At 35.3% G+C, this 24090-nt stretch overlaps 1 protein-coding gene across 9 annotated transcripts in view; it reads left to right on the forward strand.

Moving 5' to 3' along the window:
• The window catches only part of LOC131028643 (uncharacterized), a 98860-nt gene that overhangs the window by 23610 nt on the left and 51160 nt on the right, over positions 1 to 24090 (forward strand). For 6 of the 9 annotated variants that reach the window (XM_057958971.2, XM_059220059.1, XM_057958973.2 and 3 more), the window contains exons 11-17: positions 4 to 126; positions 348 to 428; positions 1602 to 1655; positions 1834 to 1985; positions 11692 to 11734; positions 11854 to 11944; positions 12272 to 12389. In XM_057958971.2, coding sequence (XP_057814954.2) covers positions 4 to 126; positions 348 to 428; positions 1602 to 1655; positions 1834 to 1985; positions 11692 to 11713 — 432 coding nt within the window. In that variant the 3' untranslated portion in view covers positions 11714 to 11734; positions 11854 to 11944; positions 12272 to 12389. Of the gene's footprint in view, positions 1 to 3; positions 127 to 347; positions 429 to 1601; positions 1656 to 1833; positions 1986 to 11691; positions 11735 to 11853; positions 11945 to 12271; positions 12390 to 12793; positions 13259 to 24090 lie in introns of those variants that run through there. The other 3 variants (XM_057958978.2, XM_059220060.1, XM_057958968.2) reach the window with 3 other exon arrangements.

The following is a 24090-nucleotide window of genomic DNA, read 5'->3' on the forward strand; positions in this document are numbered from 1 at the left end:
CAGGCCCGAAAAAAGCGGCTGAAGTTTCAGCGAAGCAAGATACATGACTGGGGCTTGGTTGCTCTGGAGCCTATTGAGGCAGATGACTTTGTGATTGAATATGTTGGGGAGCTGATTCGACCTAAGGTAAAATAAGTGAGACTCATGTTTATTGGATGAAACAGTGATGCTTATTCTTTGAAGTGCCTTATTTGTACAGTGTAGTTAATTGGAGGAGGGGATGTGGGTATTGGCCTCCTTCCCTTTTTTAGATATACATGGGCTGTGAAACAAAAATAGGGTTTTGAAAGCTTTGTTTTTTAGAGGTGATTCTGATGACCATTATATTTTTTGTATTAATCTCATAGGTATCTGATATTCGAGAGAAGAACTATGAGAAAATGGGTATTGGCAGTAGCTATCTGTTCCGAATAGATAATGAATATGTGGTGAGTTATCTTTCCTGCGTTTGGAAGGTTTTCTGCATCTTTAATATGTGTATTCTTTATAGATTTTTTTAACCTTTTATAACTCAAGGCTTATGTTTCTGCATGTAATATTGGTAGAATTCTTAAATGCTATTCTGTATGTTATATGTAGATTTCTGAAATCTATAATGATTTGTAATAAATACATTCATATATAATTGCCAGGTAACCTGGCATATAATTTGATAACAAATAACAAATTGTACTGGAAATGATGTAAATGTATGTGCATGTGCATGCTTCTTGGTTGATATTACTGTCGAGACTCTGTTTTTTTTTTCTACCACTATTTTTTCAGCTTTGCAATGTGCCTGTAAGATTGTTTGGTCTATTCTGTAGTCAGTGGCATGCATCAAGTGATAATCTTTCCTTTATAGCAGACTTTATTAAGCATTATACATGAGGCAAATTCCATAAGTAGTGACATCATTGTTTGAAACAAGATTGCTTCTTTTCAAACATTTGCATGTCAAGATTTTATCAGATCATAATTCAAATGAAGTAGCAAGCCCTGTCATTTCTCTTTTTAACTTATGCTGATCAAAGAGATAGAATTTTGTATTGATACATATTGTGAATCTTTTTCTGTTGATGTTGATCTTCTATTTACTGGTATCTGGTTTGGTTTATTGAACTCTGTTTTCTCAGCTTAGATATCCAATACTTGTTGGATATAATGTGTGCTTCTGTTCTCAAACAAAATAACTTGTGAGGGATTAGTTCCAGTTTAGTCTTGCAAACAATTTATCTTGGTTCAGACAAGGATGTTTTTGTTATGTTAAACTATCTGTAGCACAACATTTGAACATGAATTTAGCAGTACTGGCTAGAATATATGAGAATCATCTTTGACGAATTAATCAAATAAGAGGATTCTAGTTTGCAACAAAAGTTGATAAGATGGTATGATGACACTTAAGAGCAAATATGTTTGGTCAAAATAATTTCGGACAACGGACTTGAAGTTGAAACTCTTGTTTAATGCAATTTGAGGAAATTTTTAACATAATATACATCCTCATAGTTGTGCTATGCATTGTTGTGGTTGGTAAATATGATTGTCTAAATGATTTGGTTGTATTTAAGACTTTGTTTTCTGAAATTTCTGCTGATGATGCAAGCTCTAATTGACAGGTTGATGCAACTAAGCGAGGTGGGTTAGCAAGATTTATAAATCATTCATGTGAGGTAAGCACTACAAGTTGACATTAAGTTGGTTTTCCTGTTTCTCGAATTCTTGTATGATGGACTAGACTTCTGGTTTACCTTTTATACTTTTATCTTGTTTATCAAAATTATCTAGATGATTAAAGTTTATAGTTAGCCATTGGTGTGACAATTTGTTATTTAATTTTTGTTGTTTCAGCCAAACTGCTACACTAAAATTATAACTGTGGAGGGCCATAAGAAAATATTCATTTATGCAAAAAGGCTTATATCTGCAGGCGAAGAGCTAACGTATAATTATAAATTTCCACTTGAAGAGAAGAAGATTCCTTGCAGTTGTGGCTCAAAAAGGTGAAGAAATTTTTGTCTGAATAACTATTATAATATTTACATGTTTTGAATCTTGATGTCTGAGTATTTGTCTCGCGACTTTTCAATTGGATTTGAAAATATTAGTTATTTTAGTTTCCCTTTTACAAACATTTGCCACATTATCTATTTTTCATGTAATGGTCAGTCATATCCAAATTTCAATATAATGTGCATTTACTTCCTGCAATTTCCTAGGATGCAGTAAGGAGTTATTGTATTTTGAACATTTTATAGTGTGTTTCTATCAGCAAAGTGATATCCATTTCATGATTACATTGGCCAAATTTGTACTTCTAGCAGTGAGTAGAAAAATCAAAGCAGGCAATCAAGATTCATGGTTGCTTGTTCTGAGAATTTTTCCTGCTGTTGAGGTTACTTCTTTGAACTGCTTTACATTATAATAAGACTGTCAAACTCAAGATAGAAACTCACTATCTTTATAATTCCAAGTTACATTTCTGCACAGAGGCAGGGGATATTTACTCTATTTGTCATATTCTATAGTTGACAATTCTCAGCATACTGTAATCTTTCATTTCGTAGTTTGCAAAACATCCCTCTGGGGTTTGCCTGGTTAGAAATACTAGTAGATACAATGTCATGAATTGGCTATTAAGACGAGGGCTATATTCATCAAGGGCACAACAGTATGTGGTTTATGTTGATTAACTTTGTTCTACAAGTTGGATCCATCTTTCAAGAAATAAGAAATGAGAGGACAAATCTGAATAGTAATTTTAAAACCAGAACTGTAAATAGATAAAGTAAGGGTGGCAGCAAGGTTTAGACGTTTGGCTGCTTTATTTATGCTATGTACCGACCATAATGTGTTCCAAAGCTAGGATTAGGTATCCAAGTAAAATGGCATGTTAATCAAGACAGGCTGGTTGTTACTCTGGTTTATTTGATTCATCTTTAGTATTAATTTGCATATCCTACATCCAAGGATAATTTTCTGTTTATCTTGAAAGCCTTGACTTGGGGTCCATTCATTTGAATAGACAACAAAGTCAGCTGGTATTTGTTGTTCAAAGAAGTAGTTAATGCCATAAGTTGCAAATGTGCCTACACAGTTCTTCTCTTGACGTTAACACCTGTGCTGAGGTGGACTAATTTCAATACAGCATTACATCCATTATTATAACTAGCGATTCGGATTACATTTTGTGGTGTATGGAACATGAAGTCGGATCAGTCATATAATTGATGTCTGTATTAGATTTTAACCTTGCTCAAATCCTTTTAATGTGAAATACAATTTCTGTGAAGATGGAAGATCTATCAGCAGCGGAATCTTAGTTTACAAAGGCATTTTATAAGTGCAATTATGAAGTTTGAATTGGGGATTTTCTTGTTATGATGATAAAAGCAAATTGTAATGCAACCATGTGGAGAGTCTCTCGGACAAGGTTAAGAGTCTAAGACAGTTCTGCTTGTTGCCATTTGAATCAACCCCACCATTTGGATTACATTATGGATGTATATATATCTATGTGTTAGTTTTTAGATGAAGTCGTTCTTTTATTGTGTGTTCTCCGTGCTTATACTCTTTAGAGTGGTGAGTTTGGAAATCTTTCATAGTGCAGGACAGTATACATGATCATATTTGAGTGACTAGATTAATTTTGGTGACAAAGTGGATCATGAAATGTTTCAGTTTCTGGTTTGGATGTCAAAATTCTCTTTTGCATGGTTTATTGTTGAAGGCATGATCAATAAATATACTTTTAGTAAGGCAGAAGTTGTTTTGCATGTGAGTTTGATTTGCAGTTTAAATACCACATGCAATTATTGTATGGGGTACCATCAAATATTCATCAAAATATCCTTTTTAACTGATAAGGAAATTACATGCACGGATCTAATTCGTAGAGTTCTTTCTCTAATCATCTCTTTTTTTGCATTTTGGATGGTGTAACATTTTTTGTGGTTTTAACTTCAGTAAACTTTTAACCTGTCTTCAACTTCATTAATTTTTAATTACCCATTTTGAATTTTATTGCATAAAAGATGCATTGGTAAATTTTCTTATGTATTACCGAAGGAAAGAGATACATTTATAGGCATATAAAATACTGTAGATATTTAATATGCCGACTAACTACTAACCACCTCCAGCTGTAGACATTTAAGATGTCTAACAACCTCTACCTACACATTACAGAAGACATTTAAGATGTCAACTAACTAATTACATTATTGACCATTAACAGTATAAAGAAATATTATTCTGACACCCTCCCTTAATGGTCAATCTATCAAAAACACCAAGTTGCCCCTTGAATTTTACAAACTTATCGGGGCTTAGAGACTTGGTGAGCATATCCGCAATCTGATCCGCCGTCGGAACATACTGCAACTGAACTGATCCGTCTTCTATCAGCTTGCGGATGTAGTGACAATGAAGCTCAACATGCTTGGTACGTTCATGGAAGACTGGATTTCTGGGTAGTTTGAGCACCCCTTGATTATCAGTATACAAGGGAAAAGGATCTGCTTGCGGCATCTGCTCTGCAGCCTCCGGAGCCAAACTGCCTCACATGCGGCCTTGACTGTTCATCGGTATTCGGCTTCGGTTGAGGAAAGAGCCACGACCTGTTGCTTCTTGTTGCTCCAAGTGACAACGCTTGTACCCAAACTGAATACGTACCTAGAAGTGGATTTTTTGTCATCCACTGATCTTGCCCAATCCGAGCTAGTGTAACCAACAGATTTGGATCGTTGGACCTGCTATACAGAATGCCATAGTTTGAAGTGCCTTTCGCATATCACAACACTTGCTTCATTGCAATCCAATGATCAGCTTTTGGGGCCGTCATGAAGCGAGAGATGTAGTTGACAACAAAATTGATGTCAAGTCTAGTGGCAGTGAGGTAGATGAGGCTGCCTACTAGTAGCCTAAATTCGGTTTCATCTACTACAGGTGAATCAAACTTGGCTGATAACTTCAACCCTTTCTCCATAGGTGTGGAAGCGGGTTTGCAATCCTGCATTCAAAGCTTGTCAAGCAAATTGCGGGCATACTTGGACTGTGAAATAAAGATACTGTCATCAGTTTGCCACACTTCAACATGTAAGCAATAATGGAGAAACCCCAAATCTGTCATGTCAAAAGCTTGACACAAGTCCTGTTTGATGGCTGTAATCAAATGTGTTGAATTGCTAATAATGATCAAGTGATCCACGTAGACAACAAGAAAAAAGATATCATCACCAAAGAGTTTGACATACAAATTAGTGTCAGAGGGACTGTGCTGAAAACCATATTCAACCAAATACTGATCAATCTTGAAGTACCAAGCTTGAGGGGCTTGCTTTAGGCCATAGAGGGCTTTTACCAATCTGCAAACTTGATGTTCCTTACCAAGAACCTTGAAGCTAGGAGGTTGAGTCATATAAACTTCTTTCTGCAACTCATCGTTGAGGAATGCACTCTTAACATCCATTTGGTGAAGTTTCCATCCAAATTGAGTTGCAATGACGAGAAGAAGACAAATTGTGCTCATCTTGGCAGTAGGAGCAATTGTCTCCTCGTAGTTAATACCCTCTCGCTGTGTAAATCCCCGAGTTACCAATGTGGCCTTGTACTTATCCAAAGTACCATTTGCATGATACTTGACTTTATAAACCCATTTACAGTTGGTAGGTTTCTTCCCAAGAGGCAAATCAGAAAGAACCCAAGTGTTATTCTTTAGAAGACTATGGTATTTTGTCTGGCCTTGTACTTATCCAAAGTACCATCTGCATGATACTTGACTTTATAAACCCATTTACAATTGGTAGGTTTCTTCCCAAGAGGCATATCAAAAAGAACCCAAGTGTTATTCTTCAGAAGACTATGGTATTCTGTCTCCATAGCCTTTTCCCACTCTGGAATGCCTTTAGCCTCAAAATATGTTTGGGGCTTATGGATGTTGTGGATGTTTGCCATAAGTGCAAAGTTGATTGTATTTTGCTGCTTTCTCTTTTGGCGAACTGATCTATCCTCGAGAAGCTCATCATCATGAAGATCTCCTATTGTCTTGGCCCACTATTTAGGCCTGAGGGTAGAAGTACCATCTTCAAGTATTGGAGGAACAACATCCCCTGTAGTTTTTGGAACAAAGTCATCTGGATGCGAATCCTGTGAAAAATCAGGTGGTGCTAGATCGGTAAATTCCTCATCTTCAAAGTCAGAATGCTCTGAAGCCGTCCCATCATGGGAACCAAGAGGAAGACGAACACCAACATCAAAAGTCTTCACAGACTGAGTTGTAGGACTAGGAGTAGTAGAAGGCATAAATGGACCAGTAGTCTCATCAACCACAACATCACGATGAAAATGAGACGATCTCTCCACACCAATCAACCTGTAGGCCTTGTGGTTGTCACTGTAACTAGTAAACATAAGTGTTTGGCTCTTTGAATCTAGCTTAGCACGCTTAGCGTCTGGAATCCATACATGAGCAGTAGAACCGAAGACTTTCAAATGCCCCACTTTAGGCTTGCGTCTTGACTAGGCTTCTTCAGGAGTCATCTTCTTAACGACATGTGTAGGTGACCGATTCAGTAGGTAGACTGTAGTATAGACGGCTTCAGCCTAGTATTTCTTAGGAACATTGTGATGCTCCTACATAGATTGAGCCATTTCAATAATGGTGCGATTTAGATGTTCAACTACACGATTTGGCTGAGGAGTGTGTAGACATCAAGAAAGATTAAAGTTCTACCGCTTGAGTGAATTTGGACAGTGCCCTTACCACCAACTGTGTACTCTTCTCCTCCTTCAAAGATTATTGAATCTGAGAATGGTTCAAATTTTGTGAACCAATCCCGACGATGAGTAAAATGCCGCGAAGCCCCTGAATTGATATACTATGTAGAAGAGTGTACTGAATCTGCTGTTCGCTTAGCCATAAAAGCATAGAAAGAAGATTCTTTCTACTCAGAGTGTTCGGCAACATTTGTCTTTGGTTGAGGCCCTCCTTTTTTTGTTTAGAGGCCAACTGAATTCGACACTTGGCCTTCATGTGACCAAACTTATGACAATAATTGCACTGAACCTTATTCTTCTTGTTGTCCTGAGAAGAACCAGAGCCTTTCGATTGAGAAGATCGAGCCTTCCCTTTGTTCTTAGCAGAATTTTTGGCAGAGACTACTTGCTCGGTGGAGGTGGAATTGGTATTACTTCCAAACTACTGTTGCCACCGATGTTGCTGTAAAAGCTTGTTACAAAGATCAGGAAACTTCAAATTGACGTCAGTGGAAGTAATATTGAGTGTTTCGATGAAATGCTCATAGGATTTGGGCAAACTCTTCAGTTTGATGACAACCATGTCATCTTCCTCCATTGTGCAACCAATCGTTTCAAGTTGATCACAGATGCCCTTGATCTTTATCAAGTTATCCTCTAGTGGCATCCTCTCGTCCATCATAATCGAAAAGAGCATGTTCTTCAGAAAGAATGCTCTTCAAATGATCCCAAGGTTCCTTAGCAATTTTGCCGGATGGTACCTGTGGTAGTTGCTCGTCTGTGACGGAGAGTTTGATGAGCATGACAGCTTCTTGGTTGTGCTCATCCCATTTGTCCTGATCTTTTCCAACAGTAGTTGGACACGTGGAGACATGCCCAGAACAATTGCATCAAGACATCGGTACTCAAAACATTGTCAACATGCGTTACTTCTAGGTGTTGTAGTTGCTACTGTTGAATTTCTAGCTACTTTCGAGCATAATGTTTGTTAGAGATGCCATCACGTACCTCGAGGTCGAACTGGTGAAGGCACGAATTCCAATGCAAGAAAACTAGTAGATGAAAACAAAGGTTTTTTTTGTAAAAGTTCTGCAATTTAGATTCAAAGGTAGAAACTGAAACCCTAGCACGGCTTTGTTTGCAAAATTTTTTCAGCATCCCCAAATGAAATTGATGACGACCTAGAAAAGGTCTTAAAAACCATGAAATTTTTTCTAAAAAACTCAATCACGAAACCCTAGCTAGGCTGCAAAATTGAAAATCGCGAACTTGAAACCCGTTAGAAAAAACCCTAGGACGTAGCAGAAACACACCCGATCGGAGCTCAAAATGTGTAGATACGACCCCCCCAAAAAGGAAACCCCAACTGCAAGATGAGACAGCTCGCAGGTAGAAACACGATTTTCTAAAAATCGTGGACAGAAAAATATCGGCACAGAATTGAGAGCACAAAACCTAAATTGTGTGGTTGTTTTAGGAGGTTGCACAGGCAGAGAAGCATGAGCTAAGCCGCACGAGCAAAAAAGAATCATGAGTCGCAAGGGCGAAAAACGCATCGAAAACGATGTGAAAACAGGTGCACAGTCGCGAAAAAGAAATAGTGCGACTTAGAAAATCGCGGGCAAAGGAAAAAACAGACACAGGTAGGGCAAAAATGTCCTCGAATAGACCCGCGAACAGTCGAAATCCATGCAAAGATGCAGAAAACCTACGTGAGGTTGTCCAAAAATGGAAGCAAAGCACAAAGGTGCGGGTAACGAAAAACGCGGGCCTGAGAAAATCCACGCAAACTGGGAGCTAGAAAAAAAACTTTAAAAATTTTGAATTAAAGCTCTTCTTAAAAGCTCATGAAATTTTTATGCGAAGATTTTTTTCAAAACCTATAGAAGGCTCTGATACCATATTGCATAAAAAGATGCAATGGTAAATTTTCTTATATATTACTGAAGGAAAGAGATACGGTTGTAGGCATATAAAATACTGTAGATATTTAACATGCCTACTAACTACTAACCACCTACAGCTGTAGACATTTAAGATGTCTAACAACCTACACCTACACACTACAAAAGACATTTAAGATGTCAACTAACTAATTATTTTATTGACCATTAACAGTATAAAGAAATATTATTCTAACAAATTTCAAATATTCTAAGGCTACATATTATCTTTACTGCCCTTAGCTATATCATTGGTCTAACTTTTAGTCAGTTCTAAGCTAAGTCATAGAAATCGGTGATTTTCAAGCATGAAGCTCGATTTTTATCGAATTTCAAACTTCTATGAAAAATTCATTCAAATTCGGCCATAAATTCGGTACGGTTAGGACATCCTTTTTTTAATTAAAGTTAAAATTTAAAAAGCGTTTTTCTAGGGTTTCTGAAAAGCGTTTAGGGTTTTTTTTAGATTTTCGGCAGATTTTCTCTATAAAGTGCTGCTATCTGCCTCTAAACACACAAGTCAGCTGGTTGAGGGTATTCTTTGTATCTGCAACTGCTGGGTCGCGGGTATTCTTTGTATCTGCAAGTTTGCAACTGCTAGGTTGCAGGTATTCTTTGTATTTGCAACAAAATTTATTCGCGGGTATTCTTTGTATGTTAAGCTATTTTGATAATTTATTAGAAGTATACATATATTTAAAAAATAAACAAAATTATATAAGGCAAATTTTATCCGGTTTTTTTTTGAATTTTTCCCTTGTTGAATTTCATCCAAATTTCATGGCCATCGAATTCAAATTTGAATTCGAACCTTGTGACTTAGGTTCTAAGATTTCCATATTTTTTGGTATATTAATAGGGCCCCTTGCTTGAGTGGTTATGCCACAAAAACAACTGAATGCTTTTTACCAAAGTAGATTTAAATTGGTTGAACCTGAATGGAACTCTTTTGTCTTTTATGTGATAACTGTCCACATGGTAGGATTTGAGAGACATCCTTAACATGATGTTTGGCTATGCTGTGTGCCGAAATCAGTCTATTTGCAGTTGGTGACAGTCTTTTAGCTATATGAACCATTGAACAATAGTGCCTGTTTCCAAATTTCATGTTCAACTTCAGTGTGGCTACTTTATTTTCCATCTTTCATTAGCTCTTAAGAAATTACAAATTTAAACTGCTAGAAATATAATGGAGGTAAGATCTTGGTATGATAAAAATAAAATCTTTTGCAGATCTGTTTTAGCCAATGCAACAATAGTTGTCAATGATACAATTTCATCATTAGTATAAATTAAAAATACTCATTGTTGTGGGCTCATATTGAATTTGGCTCACTAGAAGTATGAAGAAAAATACTGTAGGTCTTTATTTAGAAATGATTGTGGAGGGATCCACACATGCTAATAGTCTAAGAATCCTGGTAGCTTGAAGTAACAGTTGATTGACGTTTTACAATGCAAGGTACACAATATCTTTAGTACTAGTTGAATGATATTTTTAATTTTGGGATTACAATGAAAGGTGATGTTGCATTCAAGTACTAGTTGATTGATATTTTGGTTTTAAAGTGGAAGATTTATATATTTTTCCTAATCATGGTCGATGACTTTTGGGGTATGTTTTTATTTTTTTTATGGGTCCATGGTAGTGTCTGCCTTTTAAATCGAGAGATTCTTTAGGAAGAAGAAAAGTCGTGATTGTTTTATTCCTGTGTTGCATGAGTACCCGTACCCAACCCCCTAGAGCGCGTACCAGAGATTGGTACGCGTCTCCCGTACCGGAGACTCGTCAGGAGACATCTCTACACATAGGAGACTCCACGTCAACAAGCCCTCCCGTCTCCACCCTAAATAACATGCGCAAAAGTCAAAAAGTTTGTCGCGATGCATGGCAGAAGCAAAAACCACCGACATGAGCCCCATTTTCAAACATTTGTATGACATTTTGATTTGACTCATTTCACATTTGTGTACTTAAACTTCAAAGTGAATGTTAATTCTTGTTTTGAAAGTTCAATGTCATTATATTTTCAAATTTTCTATAAATTATTAAATTATATTTAAAAACAAATTGGCGTCTCCAAGTACCCTCGTCTCCTATTTTGAAAAAATAGGCATACCGGTACCGGTATCAGTCCCCAACGTCTCCGAGTACCCCCGTACCCATGCAACCTTGTTTTATTCCATGTGGTGGATAAACATTTATCATGCATGGAGTAGCTGAATTTTTTAAAGGATCCATAATCAATTTTCTGCATTTTCATTAAAAAGTATTATGTCATACATTATTTGTATGATTATGAAAAATAAACACAAATAACTTTAAGTTGCATTCATATGTGGCATACAAAAGGAAAGTGTAAGCACTAATAACAGTGATAATTTAATAATTGTTTGCGGTGCACAAAACAAAAGTAGAATGGTGGATTTTTAAGCCACTTTTTTAATTAGTGAGTACCTGAGCTATTTTTTATCTCTTTACTGTCAATTGATAAAAGATGGTCTGAAGGAGGTTGACCCTAGACTGATATATAAATGTTGGTTTAGCCTTTTCTTACCCCAACTATAAGAGTGTGTGTAACACACACACACACACACACACACACATTCTTACCTGAAATCTCCTAATGTCATTTAAGCCTTTTCAGTTTTCTTTGATGTTCTTTGAACTGGGTCAATCTTTATTGTTCAAGGAGATCTATCTCCTCCTTTTGGTTCAATCCTTTTGGCGTACTTCTGCATTTAGACATTTAGGTGTGGAGATTGTGAATGCTACAGGTGTGATTTCTTTGTTGTTACTATTTTCAAAGCGAATTGACACATTGTGTGGCATAATTTATTCCTGATTTGAGCTTTTACCCATATTTTAGTATATCAATAATTATTTTGCGTGAAATTGCACTTTTTGATTGTGGTGGAGATCTGTAGTTTAGGACAGTATGAATTGAACCTTTACTGTTTTCTAAATTTGTTAATCTTTTGTTTCTCATAGTTTTTAATTTGTTCACAGGTGTCGCGGATCACTAAACTAAGATCACATGTAATGCTATAAGGTAGTGTATGCTGCAGGCTCTTTCATTGTGTTGTATTAATTTGTGATGTTGTTCTTGTAGTGTGTGCTTGTGCTATTTATCAACTGCGTATTTCTAAATCAATGATCCAACTTTTGTAGGTTATTGTTGAATTGATACATGACACAGATCTATTGATGGTTGCTTGCACTTCCTAAACAGGAAAGGAAAGGTCTACACATATTTTCACAGGTTAGTTCTTAATAAATAGTATTCATGAAGATAATAATATACAATAATTTATAGTAAATTTTATCTTGCCTGCTTGTATGGAAGTATGTATCGGTGTGTAAGACATACTAAAATAACAACAGACACTACATAAGAATTTACTTCTATCCATTCATTGAAGTCTAACCATAACTATTGAATTTACTGTAGCACAAGGTATTGCTTCATTCCGGTTGATTGAGTGCTTAATTAGAGTATTTTTTAAATTTTTTTTCTATTTGGGTAACATCTTTTTGGTACAAGATGGAAATAGTTATAGTTTTAATATGATTTCATGATTACTTGCAGGTGAAAGATGTGGAAAGCGTGTCCCGTACGCATTACAGAAATTGCTCCCTGGAATGCTTCCTTCTCTGTATGGTGGCTTTTTCAACAGTGAGACAAGTGACAGATGCTTGTAATGCAAGTACTTATCTCTTCCTCATCCTGTAAAAGTGTATAGCAATAAGGCTAATTTGGATTCTTTCATTTGTATGCACTGCATTTATGTATTTGACAGCACCTGCTGGGCGAGTGTTTTATTTCTATGTAACATAAAAATCAATTCAATTGATAAATGTCCATGGAATAGAGAGTTAGTTTCTCGCCTGCATATTTTTATGCTGCATACTATATACATTATTGTTCATTAAAATGAACATTTATAAAGATGATGGTTTGTAGCTGAGAAGCCTGTTGATAGTGAAAACAAAGAAAGGATGTTTTGTTTTTTGCCTTAATTTTTTTTTTTTGCTTGGATCTTGATTTCTGTGGTTAGAATTCTTAATTAATAGGATTTTGAACTTGTATAAAATGTTGTTTCAATACCAGGTACTATGGTTGAAACTCGAACGAATGCAGTTGTCTCGTATTGTCTACATATCTACCAATTTGCATGTACTCTACTGCTTGCTCTTTTTGTGGATAGTTGAAGAGCATGTTAAACTTTGTTATTGCCTAGCACAGTTATTAGAAACTAAGGAAAATAAAAGATCAGTTTTGGGTTCACAGAAGAGATTACAAATAATCTGCTATCATTTTACTTAATTTGGAGAGCTGTGGATCCCATCTGCAGAAAGTGAAAATGGATTTCTCTTGAAACTAAATGCATATAAAACTGTTTGTCTCGCACGGAGGCATCTTAAACAAGTTTAAAAGTATTGGCAGGGAAGATGAAAGAGAATGTTGTGGTTTTATCCCGAAAACACTATGTAAAAATAGATCTAGTCATGTTCAAATAATCCAATGACAACACTATAATGAAAACAAGGGTTTGTTGACCATTCTAAATTTAGAGATACAGGCAAATTATACTTAGCATGGAAAAGTTTGGTGTTTATGGTGACAGTTATTTTTATTGAAGATCTTTTCACGGTTCCTTTTTCCAGGGTCTGATAAAACCAAAAAAAATATTGGCTTGCATAGTTAGGAAACTAAAATAATAATCCAAAGTTCATATTATATGTAATAATTTGCTAACATTAGAAGATTTATATTGTTTCTGACATGCCAAATTTGTTCCATTTTCCCAATTGTTAAAGTAATTGGCACAACCTTCAATTCTGAACTATTAGCAATTTAATAATTTACAGTTTTGGTTATTTAGATATACAATAAGCCAGAATAGGTGATTATAAAATTGATGTTGCACTTGTAATCTTGTAGAGATGCAACATGATGCAGAGAAGGTATATAGTTACAGACCTTGTATGCCTTTGTGCATAGTCGACTTGCATATTATTCGCCAACATTGGAGTGTCTGTTTTGTGGGGAGGTATTCCATGGTTGGAAATACTTGGAATTTATATCTCAATGTCTAAAAGCCCTGCTTTCTATTTTTTACCAAATGGTACTGGGATGACAAAATTTCAACAAAAAGAACAATGTTTCTCCAAGTTTGCATGATGGGGGAATGCAGGGAAGTGGGCTGTGGTTTCAGGGATGACAATATTTTTCCAAATTTTGTTTACAGTGAGGGGGTTGCACATGAATTAATTTAAATAAATTAAAAGTAGCCGAACTTGTAATGACAATTCTCCCTGTAGCTTTCTGTCCTTTTTTTTCCCTCACTAACTAAAAAGAAAATTTATGCACAAGATGGAGCAGGCTTGTCCTATTCAGAACAAAAAGGATGGCCCCTCCAAGGCAACCAGGAAATTTGAAATGTCACCCAGATTCCCGGGGAAGTGTCTCTGTGGAATGGTGCAAAAACACCAACTGCTTGGCTGTGAGATTACCAAGTAAAAGTCCATACATGGCCATTCTAGACAAATGTTTATGGAATGCATAATATTTTGATGAAAATATCTCAGTAGTTTCTAGTACTGTGGATAGGGAATAAGGTGGAGAATATGTTGTGCAAGGAGAGGGACAAGATGGTGCTACAGAGATTGCCATGCATTCAAAGCTGAGGATATGATAGGCAATGCTTGACAATTATTGTTAATATGAAATTTGGCATTTGAACTCCTTAATGATATTTTTTTTGAATGGGTTTTTGAGCACACTGTTGCCTACATTATTAGAAATAGTAGATGAAATTACGAATGTGAAGTTTCCTTGCAGGATGGTGCAGAAAAACCAATTGCTTGGCAACAAGGTCACCAAATAAAAGTTCAAACATTGTATTCTGAACACATGTTTATGAAATGCATGATCTATATTATTAGAAACAGTAGATGAAATTATGAATGGGAAGTGTCATTGTGGGACGTTGCAGAAACACCAATTGCTTGGCAATGAGGTTGCCAAATAAAAGTTTATAGATTGTATTCATGATGCATGTTTATGGAATGCATAATCTATTGATGAAAACACCTCAGATATCTTTCTTACTGAAGAGGATATGAAATAAGTTGGAGATTGTGTTGAGCAAGGAGAGGGCTAAGATGGTGCCATAATTGATTGACTTACATTCTAAGCTGGGAATATGAATGACAATGTTTGTTAATTCTTGTTGATATGAAATTTGGCATTTTGGCTCCTTAATGATTTTTTTTTTGGACGGGATTTTGAATATGTTGTTGTGTATATTATTAGAAACAGGAGATGATAATGGTAATGAGAAAGGAGTTGGAAATGATAAAGAAGGATTCAAATATTTTAGGTTAAAGAAACATTTGTGTTTATAATGTTTTTTTGGATGGGATTTTGAGTATTTTGTTAACTATATTATCAGAAACAGGAGATGAGAATGAGAATTGGAGAAGACTTGGAAACAAGAAATAGGAATTCCGAGGTTTTAAGGTTAAGAAACATTAGTCGTGATGATTTTTTAGATGGGGTTTTTTGGCTATATTATTAGAAATGGGATGATAAATCACAACTGGAAAACAGTTGGAAACAAGAAACAGGGATTCAAAGGTTTTGGTATCAAGAAACATTTGTCTCAAGTTCCTACAAATCAAAATGAGGCATCATATTTGTACAAAATTTTGCAAGCGAAAATTGGGCCGTCTTCATAGTGCTTTTGATTTTTTGCACAAACTTTCTGACATATTCACATTTCCGTTTGATATCAAGTATTCTAGGAGATGTACCTACATGTTGTGAAAGTTTGTCGAGATATTTATTTTTGGAAGAATTCCAATGAGCTAAGTCTTTGTCTCTTGAATGCATATACAATATCTCTGCTGCATAAATTTCTCACAAACATATAATCAGTTACATCCTTGTCCCATCAAAGAAGGGACCAACAAATTTAATAAATGTACAAGTATACTCAACTTGACCAAAATATAGAGAACACAATTATAATCCAAGGATAACTTATGCTAAGAATGGGTAATAAAATGTCATCAATAAAGGAATGGAGTACCGTGTGAGAAAACAATAGATAAGATAATAATGAGTAGAGGAAAGACTATAATGTCTCAATAATAATTTTATTTTTTAACTCTTAATTATTTAATAGCAAGGTTAAGAGGAGACGGGTACTTGGAGACTCTGGAGACTGGTACCGCTACTGGTACGACTAATTATTCAAGAATAGCAGACAGGGTTACTTGGAGACACCAATTTTTTGTTAATATAATTTAATAGTTTCCAAAAAATATCTTGACAGAGAACTTTGAAAACAAGAACAGCGGTAAAGTTTAACATTAACTTTAAAATTGAACAAAAATTGAAATTAAAATCTTATATAGCTGGTACCATGGCTAGTCTAAATGGTTTAGTGAAAGTAAGGTAATATAGGTGTTAAGCACACTCAGTATTGTTGGCTAAATAGTAGAGGCAATTTTTCTTTAGACCATTACAATGACAAGAAATTAGTCATATAACTGTTTATGCCCCTCTTAAGTCTACACTGTCAGTAGATCTGATCAATATGACTTTGCATGGATTTTTGCCTTCCTACGACATGGTTTCCTTATTAGTTATTTCCCTATGACTTTGTTTTGCTGCAAGCTTATTTTATTTATTTGCTTTCCTTTTTATGCCTTCTACTGCATTTTGCCCTAAGTTTTCTGGCTAGAGACGTCAATTTTTGGTCAGGAGACTTTGGAGATGGCAGCCAAAAGCATCCTATGCGTCAAGAAGTTTCTGGAGACATCTCCGTGTCCGAGATGCGTCTCCAGGGGTAGGAGATGGGTCTCCTGCTATAATGCTTAATAGTCTTACTTTTTAGACTTTGGCAGTAAAGCTTTGAAAACATTGTGTATTGACTATTAAGCTTCCTAGAGATTCTGATTTGTAAATCTATGCTATTGATTGGTTGAAAAGTCCAGTGCTGGCATCATCAGTTACTTAATGTCCTTGGATTCTTGGTTTTCTTCATTCGAAATTCGAAGGAAGGCTGCACTTATTATTCATGAGTTCTTTTTGTTCTTTAATGTTTTATATCATGTTGTAGTCTTGATTTTTTAAAACACATTACTCCTTTTCCATGATTGTTAAGCCGTGGAATGTTTTGGATCCCTCTGAAGGGGCAGGAATGGGTAGAAGTGTCTGTCTGTGTGTTCCTGTCCTGTTTTGCGGCTGTTTCAAAATGGGTGGGTGCTCCTCTGTTTATTTGAAAATTAACATAGCTTGTTTGTAGGATAGTTTTACATAATTGAAGTGAATGATGGTGATGGTAAAAGGTATTTAGTTTATGGGGTTTAATAAAAAGAATGTATCTAGCATCATGTGATATGTTTTTAACAATATGAGGAAGAAGAGAGCAGGTGAAGCTTTTAATTTTTACAGTGTATCATTATTTCCGATGTTTGCCTCTTATTTTTCTGATAGCTGTTTTTCATTTTGTTCTTCTAATCATGTCATCATTTTGGTCTCTTGGTTGATCTTTACTGATTTTTTTGCCGTGTTTCTGTTTACATAGCTCACGTTATTTTACTTCTTTTATGCAGCCATGCACCTTAAAATGTCTTCCTAATGTATATCAGTTCTTAAGGAAGCTATGCTTGATTGCTAGATACATTGGTTACGTTCTGTAGTTTTTTGTTTGTGTTTTAAGATGGCAATGCGATAATTGGGGCTTTACTTCTATCTAGTAAGGTATTTTTTTTTTTTTTTGTTTTCTAATAATATAGAGAGGATTCTATCGGGGCATCTCACCTTTAGAATTTGAAAAAAATGATTACGCTATGGCCAATGGTCAAAAGTAACATTAAAAAAGGTAAACAAAGATGCCCAATGCTGGTATTATAGCTATACGACTAAAAGCAACCACCGAACCTGCTAAAATCCTAACATTACACGTACAAATGCCTGTTCAAAAACCATCCACATAAATAAAATGAGGTTACAGAGCACACGAGGTCACCAACCACTTGCACCACAAGAAGCAACAGTCAAACCTCTTGCAACACCAGAGGGTATTGCTCCTCCTGTAGCAACCACCACAACTGGTTTGGGCTTTTAGCCTCCTTAGGTCCTCCGTAACTAGCAAGAGCTCCAGATTTGATTTGATGATTAAATTTTTGTCACTTTATTGCTCATTCCAATGTGCCACCATAACGAGAAGATAATTTAAACAAGTTGGCGACTTAATGAGTTTTGTGATTGTGAAAAATCAATAACTTAATGAGTACTATGATCGTTCAAAACTGACTCAGTGAGAACTATGATTGTGAGAAGCTAACTACTTCCCGTATCCTATGATTGTGAGAACCATGTACAGGTCAAAACAAAAGATTGTGAGGTCTTGAATTAGTGTGATTTTTCCTCTAGAAATTCTTTGCTGAGAACATAACCATTTCCAACTGAAGCTAGCTTACCCAAGAAAACATGGATTGCATCAAACTTAACCTCTCTACCATCCGCTTCTTTAGAACCCACGACCTCAAGGTTTGCAATGAACAAAGCAAGAAATAGAGAATCCATTTTCTTACCTGATTATAAACCATGTCTTGTGCCCAATATCGATTTTTGTGAATTTTAGGAGATCAAGTCAAGGGGGGAAAAATTCTTTCTCCTCAAAAACTCTCCGTAGTCTTGTAAGCTTTATGCTTTTGCATCATTAAGTCCTTGTATAATGGCAGCCGCGCCCACCAAACCAAAGATGAGATCAAAAATCACACAAAGCAATGAAAAAGCACACCGTAAAAATGTCATGAAAGCAATATATGCTAGTATTCAAAGTAATCTTCAAAGCTCACCTGTCAAACTCATGAAAATAATAAAATTGAAAGGAGTAGCTGAGATAAGTGGTGTGGAAATTAAAGGTCTCACAATCCAATGTCACATCTATCGTTGATGAATGTTGAAAATGGGGCTTCATTAATATCCACATTAGTTAAAAAGTCAATAGTCTTGCTAGCTTGTCGAATGTAGTGAGAAAAAAATTCATCCAAGCAAATGGCGATCATTTACTTGGGCACAGACAATAATTCTTCATAAGACCTTGAATAATGTTCATGGAGAAAATATCGAGAACCCAAAAAATATAGGAAAAGAAGGAGAAGCACAATTTGACTTTTTGAACATTGAAACTATGATGCTTGAAATGTAATTTTTTCACATCAATTATATAATCGTTTATTACAATGCACACAATAATGATAGTGGTAATTTCTTCCACTAATGCTTTTGTGGTATGTTGCATAGTTTGGTCCTTCCATTTCTTGTGGAGATGACACTTTGCTAATAGGTAATTTTACAATAGATATTTTGTAAGAGTTGGAGCACTTGAAAAATTCTTGTAAAGATCATTTTAGTAAGAGTAGGTTGGAGTTTGCACCTTTTGATTTGTCTTTAGAGGAGATTTGATAATGTTAAATTCTTGGGTTCAGATCTTTAGTTTTTCCTTTTATCTCAAACACAAAAATTTGTAGCCCTAAAAAAGTTGATTGTGAATTAGAATTTAAAAGATGATTGGAGCAAATGCCACATTATATGTACTTTACAACTCTTTTATACAAGTAGGCCAATGTGTTTTAAAACTTGAGTCTCCTTTTAGATGTACACTTCACATGCTATACAACAAATATTGGAATTGCAAGGTACACAATCTGTGGGCATTCTTACTTCAAAGCTTTCTATCAAATTCTTAGGAATTGCAAGGTACACAATCTGTGGGCATTCTTACTTCAAAGCTTTCTATCAAATTCTTACTTCAAAGTTTTCTATCAAAGAGTAAGGGGCTTACCAATGCCTCTTGATTCTTGACCTTTATTGGGTTTTTGTGTTTGGATTTGTAGAATCAAATGTGATCTAAATATTGATTATCATTAATGCAAAGGATGGGTAGGAAGGTTAGTAATTACAAAGGTTGATATTTATAGGTGCAATGGAGGAGGGCATTGAAGAAGTTGAAGAATTGTACACATGATGTTACTTGTCCTTGATAAAATCTTATTGTAGTATATTGTTGCAAAGGAGGGTATTGAAGAATTTGAAGGCTTGTACAAGTGATGTTACGTGTCCTTACTTGGTATTAGTTGGCTTGCCTAAAACAAATTGATGGAGCAAACGACAATTATGAAATATGTAAGAGAGTTTGACATGAAATAGTGGAGCTTTGGTCAAATGAGGACCAAGTCATCTAATTTAGTGGGAAATCCTCTTCAAGGAGTGGCAAGAATTGACATAAATTATGATGATAATATTAACAAGAGGGTTTCATAGAAAAAAAATAGTATGGTGAATATATCAACCAAATTTTATAATAAATTGAATATTACAATATATCAACAATACTATAGCAACATGTTCACAATTTTTTCAATCAAAATCTCAATTAACAAGGAATTAAAAAATAATTTTCATGATAATATCGAGAATCTTCTTCTTACCAAATATATTATTAAGTTGGCGATATCTATTTGTATGAGCAATTTATGTAACAATAGTCCTTATAATTGAGAAACAATCTCACTAGTATCTACAACCTATGTACTCAACCTACAACAAATACTATATCACAACCCAACCAATTCACATATAGTGCTAACAAACTATTGTCGACATTATTAATACAAAGAAAGCTAAATTAATCTAATATCCTCCCTTAAAGATTAACCTAGGTACAATTTGGAATTCATCTTAATCAAGTGGTTTACATAATTTGTCAACATTTTGTTTACTTAGGACACACATAAATGCAAATGTTTTCATTATCAATCAATTGTTGAATGTAATGGCTTTAGTATGGTAGACTAGGTTCATGACCATTTTGAGTACACTTCAATAAAAGTTGCATTGACGATTTCCTTGTATTTTGCTTCAATTGAATCATGGCAATTATAGTGTTCATTGCGTTGCTAAGAAATTTCTCTTGAATTAAGTTTGAACACATAGTTTGTTGTAGACTTTTGTATATTAGAATTAGTATATATTGCTCACGAAGTCAACAAAGCTTTGATAAATAATGCTGAAGTTGAAAGATACTTTGAGATATCAAACGATCGATTTCGTAGCTTGCTAGTTTTACTTGAGGCTTGGACACAAATTGAGAGAGACAAATCATTGTAGTAAGATAGATCAAGTTCATTGGCTAATGGCAGTTCATTGGTTTATTAGCTAATGGCAGTTCATTGTTAGTTGAAAGCTTTATCCCAACTTCCATAGATGTAGATATAGGTTTTTTTTTTCAATCATCTCTAATTTTTTTTAGAATAGTTTAGGTATACTTAATTCGTGATACCAAAATACTAATGATTAGATTGTGAAAGTTTTACACCGAAATAATATTGAAGTAGACTTAGATTAGATCTAAATAACATAGCTTCTAGTGATGGCAAGATTGTCAAAATAGACAATTAAGATCACACGTCACCATAATTGATCTTGACATAGCGAGTGGGCTGCAGATAACTTAAAAAAAAAATCAAAATACTTAATATGCAATTGCCTAGCCCTAGGAGTTTACTTTCCAACCTGCAAATCAAATGCTGTTTTCTAAGAAATTAGAATTGTTGTCTCTTAAGCCATGTAGATACCTCCTTTGTTATTGAAATGTATTGATTTCAATTGCAAGTTTGAATGCATACCAAAGATATAGGCTGCAAATATTTAGTGAGGATGAGATATTATTGAAGAGGCCTTGGGAAAGAGGGCCAAGAAGTTCTTCAATGTTAGGACCTCACTTGCAAATATTGTCATAATGAGGCAAAAGATGCAAAAATTACAACAACGCTTAAAAGAATAGTTGCTAGCATGGTTTATGCAAATATAAGAAAGTATTTTTGGCTTGTTTAAGGAGTAACTTTTTTAAGAGAAATACTTCAATAAAATATGAAATCCATGACAATCCTTTCCTTTATTACAACCTTGATATAAAGGCTACACAAGAGTGACTTATGTGGTACAACCAATATTGGAATAAAATGATACCCCTACTATCATTTTCTTACATTAAATAGCTAAATTTGATTATTACAATGCTCATAATAAAATGTTACGTTTTAAGGGTCCTAACGCCACAATAACAAAGTGTTAGGACATAATGGAAATAATATGGCTGCTATTGTCCCTTGCAAAGCCTAATATCTAAGTCTTGAAATGTGGAAATTTTTGATTAATTTAGTGAGAGGTTTTGAGGTGGGGTCTTTTGGTTGTAACCTCGGCCACAAGATGAAAACATTTGTCGTGGGTGCATGTTTGGGGTGTGTTTAGAGGCCCGCCTCTGTCAGACCCTTGTTCTGGTGTTTCCACCTCCTTAGACAACCCAAGTAGATAGATAGATTAAAATATAATTAACTAGAATGATAAAATGGTCAAATAGACATGGGATGTGATAAATCCCAAGATGGTCAAAGACGAGATATATAGAATGATAGAAAGATATTACCAAAGAGGCATGAGAAAGCCAAGAGAGTTGCAAAAGATTATTGTGAGAGCTTGAAAGTGTTGTGGCAAGTGAGAGAGAGCAAGAGAAAGTTGTGAGAACCCAAAGAATGAGAGTTCTTTCTTGAGAGAACCCCGAGAAACAAGAGAGAGTGAATGAATGAAAGAGATTGATTTAAATAAGGGAATAGAAGGGGAAGAGGAGGCTGGCGAGCCATTTAGAAGATTCTGAGTTGTTGCCATTGACTAAGATAGGTGACAAGTGTCAAAATGCGCAGAATTGACATTTGAATGTTAAGATTTCGTTGGATGAATGTGTGATGCGCAGACATCTGGACGACATACTAGTGTTTAAACGAATCAAGCAAAAAAATGACAAGCGACAAGAGAAACACACGGCTACCATGAAACATAACCTGAAGGACAACTGCTGATAAGGGTGTCCTGAGCATCATGGGAGGGAAAAGGTTGATGCAAGGGTTTTAACGAGGCTACTCAAATGCTAGGAATTCTGGACACTAAAGTGGCTACAAAAGTGTACGTGGAATCGCAAGTAGAACCCTCTCCCTTTAGAATAGTAGGACAGTTAATTAATCAGCTCACTAGCCCTTTCCCCTTTCAAATAGTAGGGGTAGGGGGGCATGTAATAAAGGACTTGCTCTACTATTCTAAGGCCCCCCCTACTATTTTAATGAGGTGGGAGGGAATGCTACTATAGCAAAGGGTGTTCATGAGAAAGATAATGGTAGGAAATGGTGGGGGGAAGATAATGGCGGATCATTCAATCGATTCACTTGCCATAATGATTTGACTTTTACACTCTCCTTTATCGGGTGGGCCCCTACCATTGTATGACAACCAATAGTCACAGTAGGTCGCAGACCAACCATAATCGGATTCAATAGGGGAATTGCAAAGGGGTATGCAATTTTTGACTCTATATGAATATTAAAATTCAAAGAAGGGAGGAGCAAAACACTACTTGAAGAGGACAATGAAGAATATTCAATGAACAAATATGCACAACCAATGAGAGGTAAACATTCGTCTCGTATTCTTTTTTGTGAAGCCTTCGCTTAATTGTATGTTGTTTCGAAACCATGTTTAACAATCTAAGCAAGATTAAAATTGAAATAAGGGAGGAGCAAAACTCTATTTGAAAAGGACAAAAGAATATTTAAAGAAGTGTATGAATCTCCAATATAATTGGTGAGATTCCACTTTAAAACCAACAATTAGGTTAAAGAATGTTTGGGTAAACAAGGAAAGATTTCGTCTTTTTCTTTAATTGTAAGAAAATAGGTCATTTTGAATAAGATTGTAGATTTCTTGTTCTTTGCATACGTTGTGGAAGAAGTAATTGTTATAGACTTCTGTGAAAAATTAACACTATTAAAGAGCACATGAAGGATGGAAAAAGGACCCACTTACCCATACAAAGCGAACAAAATTTTGAAGACTCACTCAAGCAAGGCACGAGACAAGTAAAGTTGAGAATGTGTAAAACTATGAACCATAACTCTCATTGCAATGTTGGAGTTAGGACTTAGTGTTGGATGCATCATCTATAGCAGTCCAAATTTATCCGTATGAATTGAATAGTGATTAAGTTGCTAACTCTAATTGTAGAGCAAGCATGGAGTATTTTGTATTCACTATGGGTGAACACGGTAAACAATTCTACTTGCAAAACAATAAAGGCCTATCAAAAGAAAAATGTACGAGGTAATGGGTAAAATTCATCCTTGACATTTCCATCTTGTTAGAAAGTAAGAAAGCAAAGTGTAAAGTTTGTTGCATGAGGGATTGAGTCTTCTTGCAATATAAGCAAAATGAGCTACTAGTAAGGAAGTCACTTGGTTTATCAATGATGAGTGCGAGGATAACTAAGGGCATACATG

Source organism: Cryptomeria japonica, chromosome 4 (assembly GCF_030272615.1).
Source record: "Cryptomeria japonica chromosome 4, Sugi_1.0, whole genome shotgun sequence".
Classification (NCBI taxonomy): domain Eukaryota; kingdom Viridiplantae; phylum Streptophyta; class Pinopsida; order Cupressales; family Cupressaceae; genus Cryptomeria; species Cryptomeria japonica.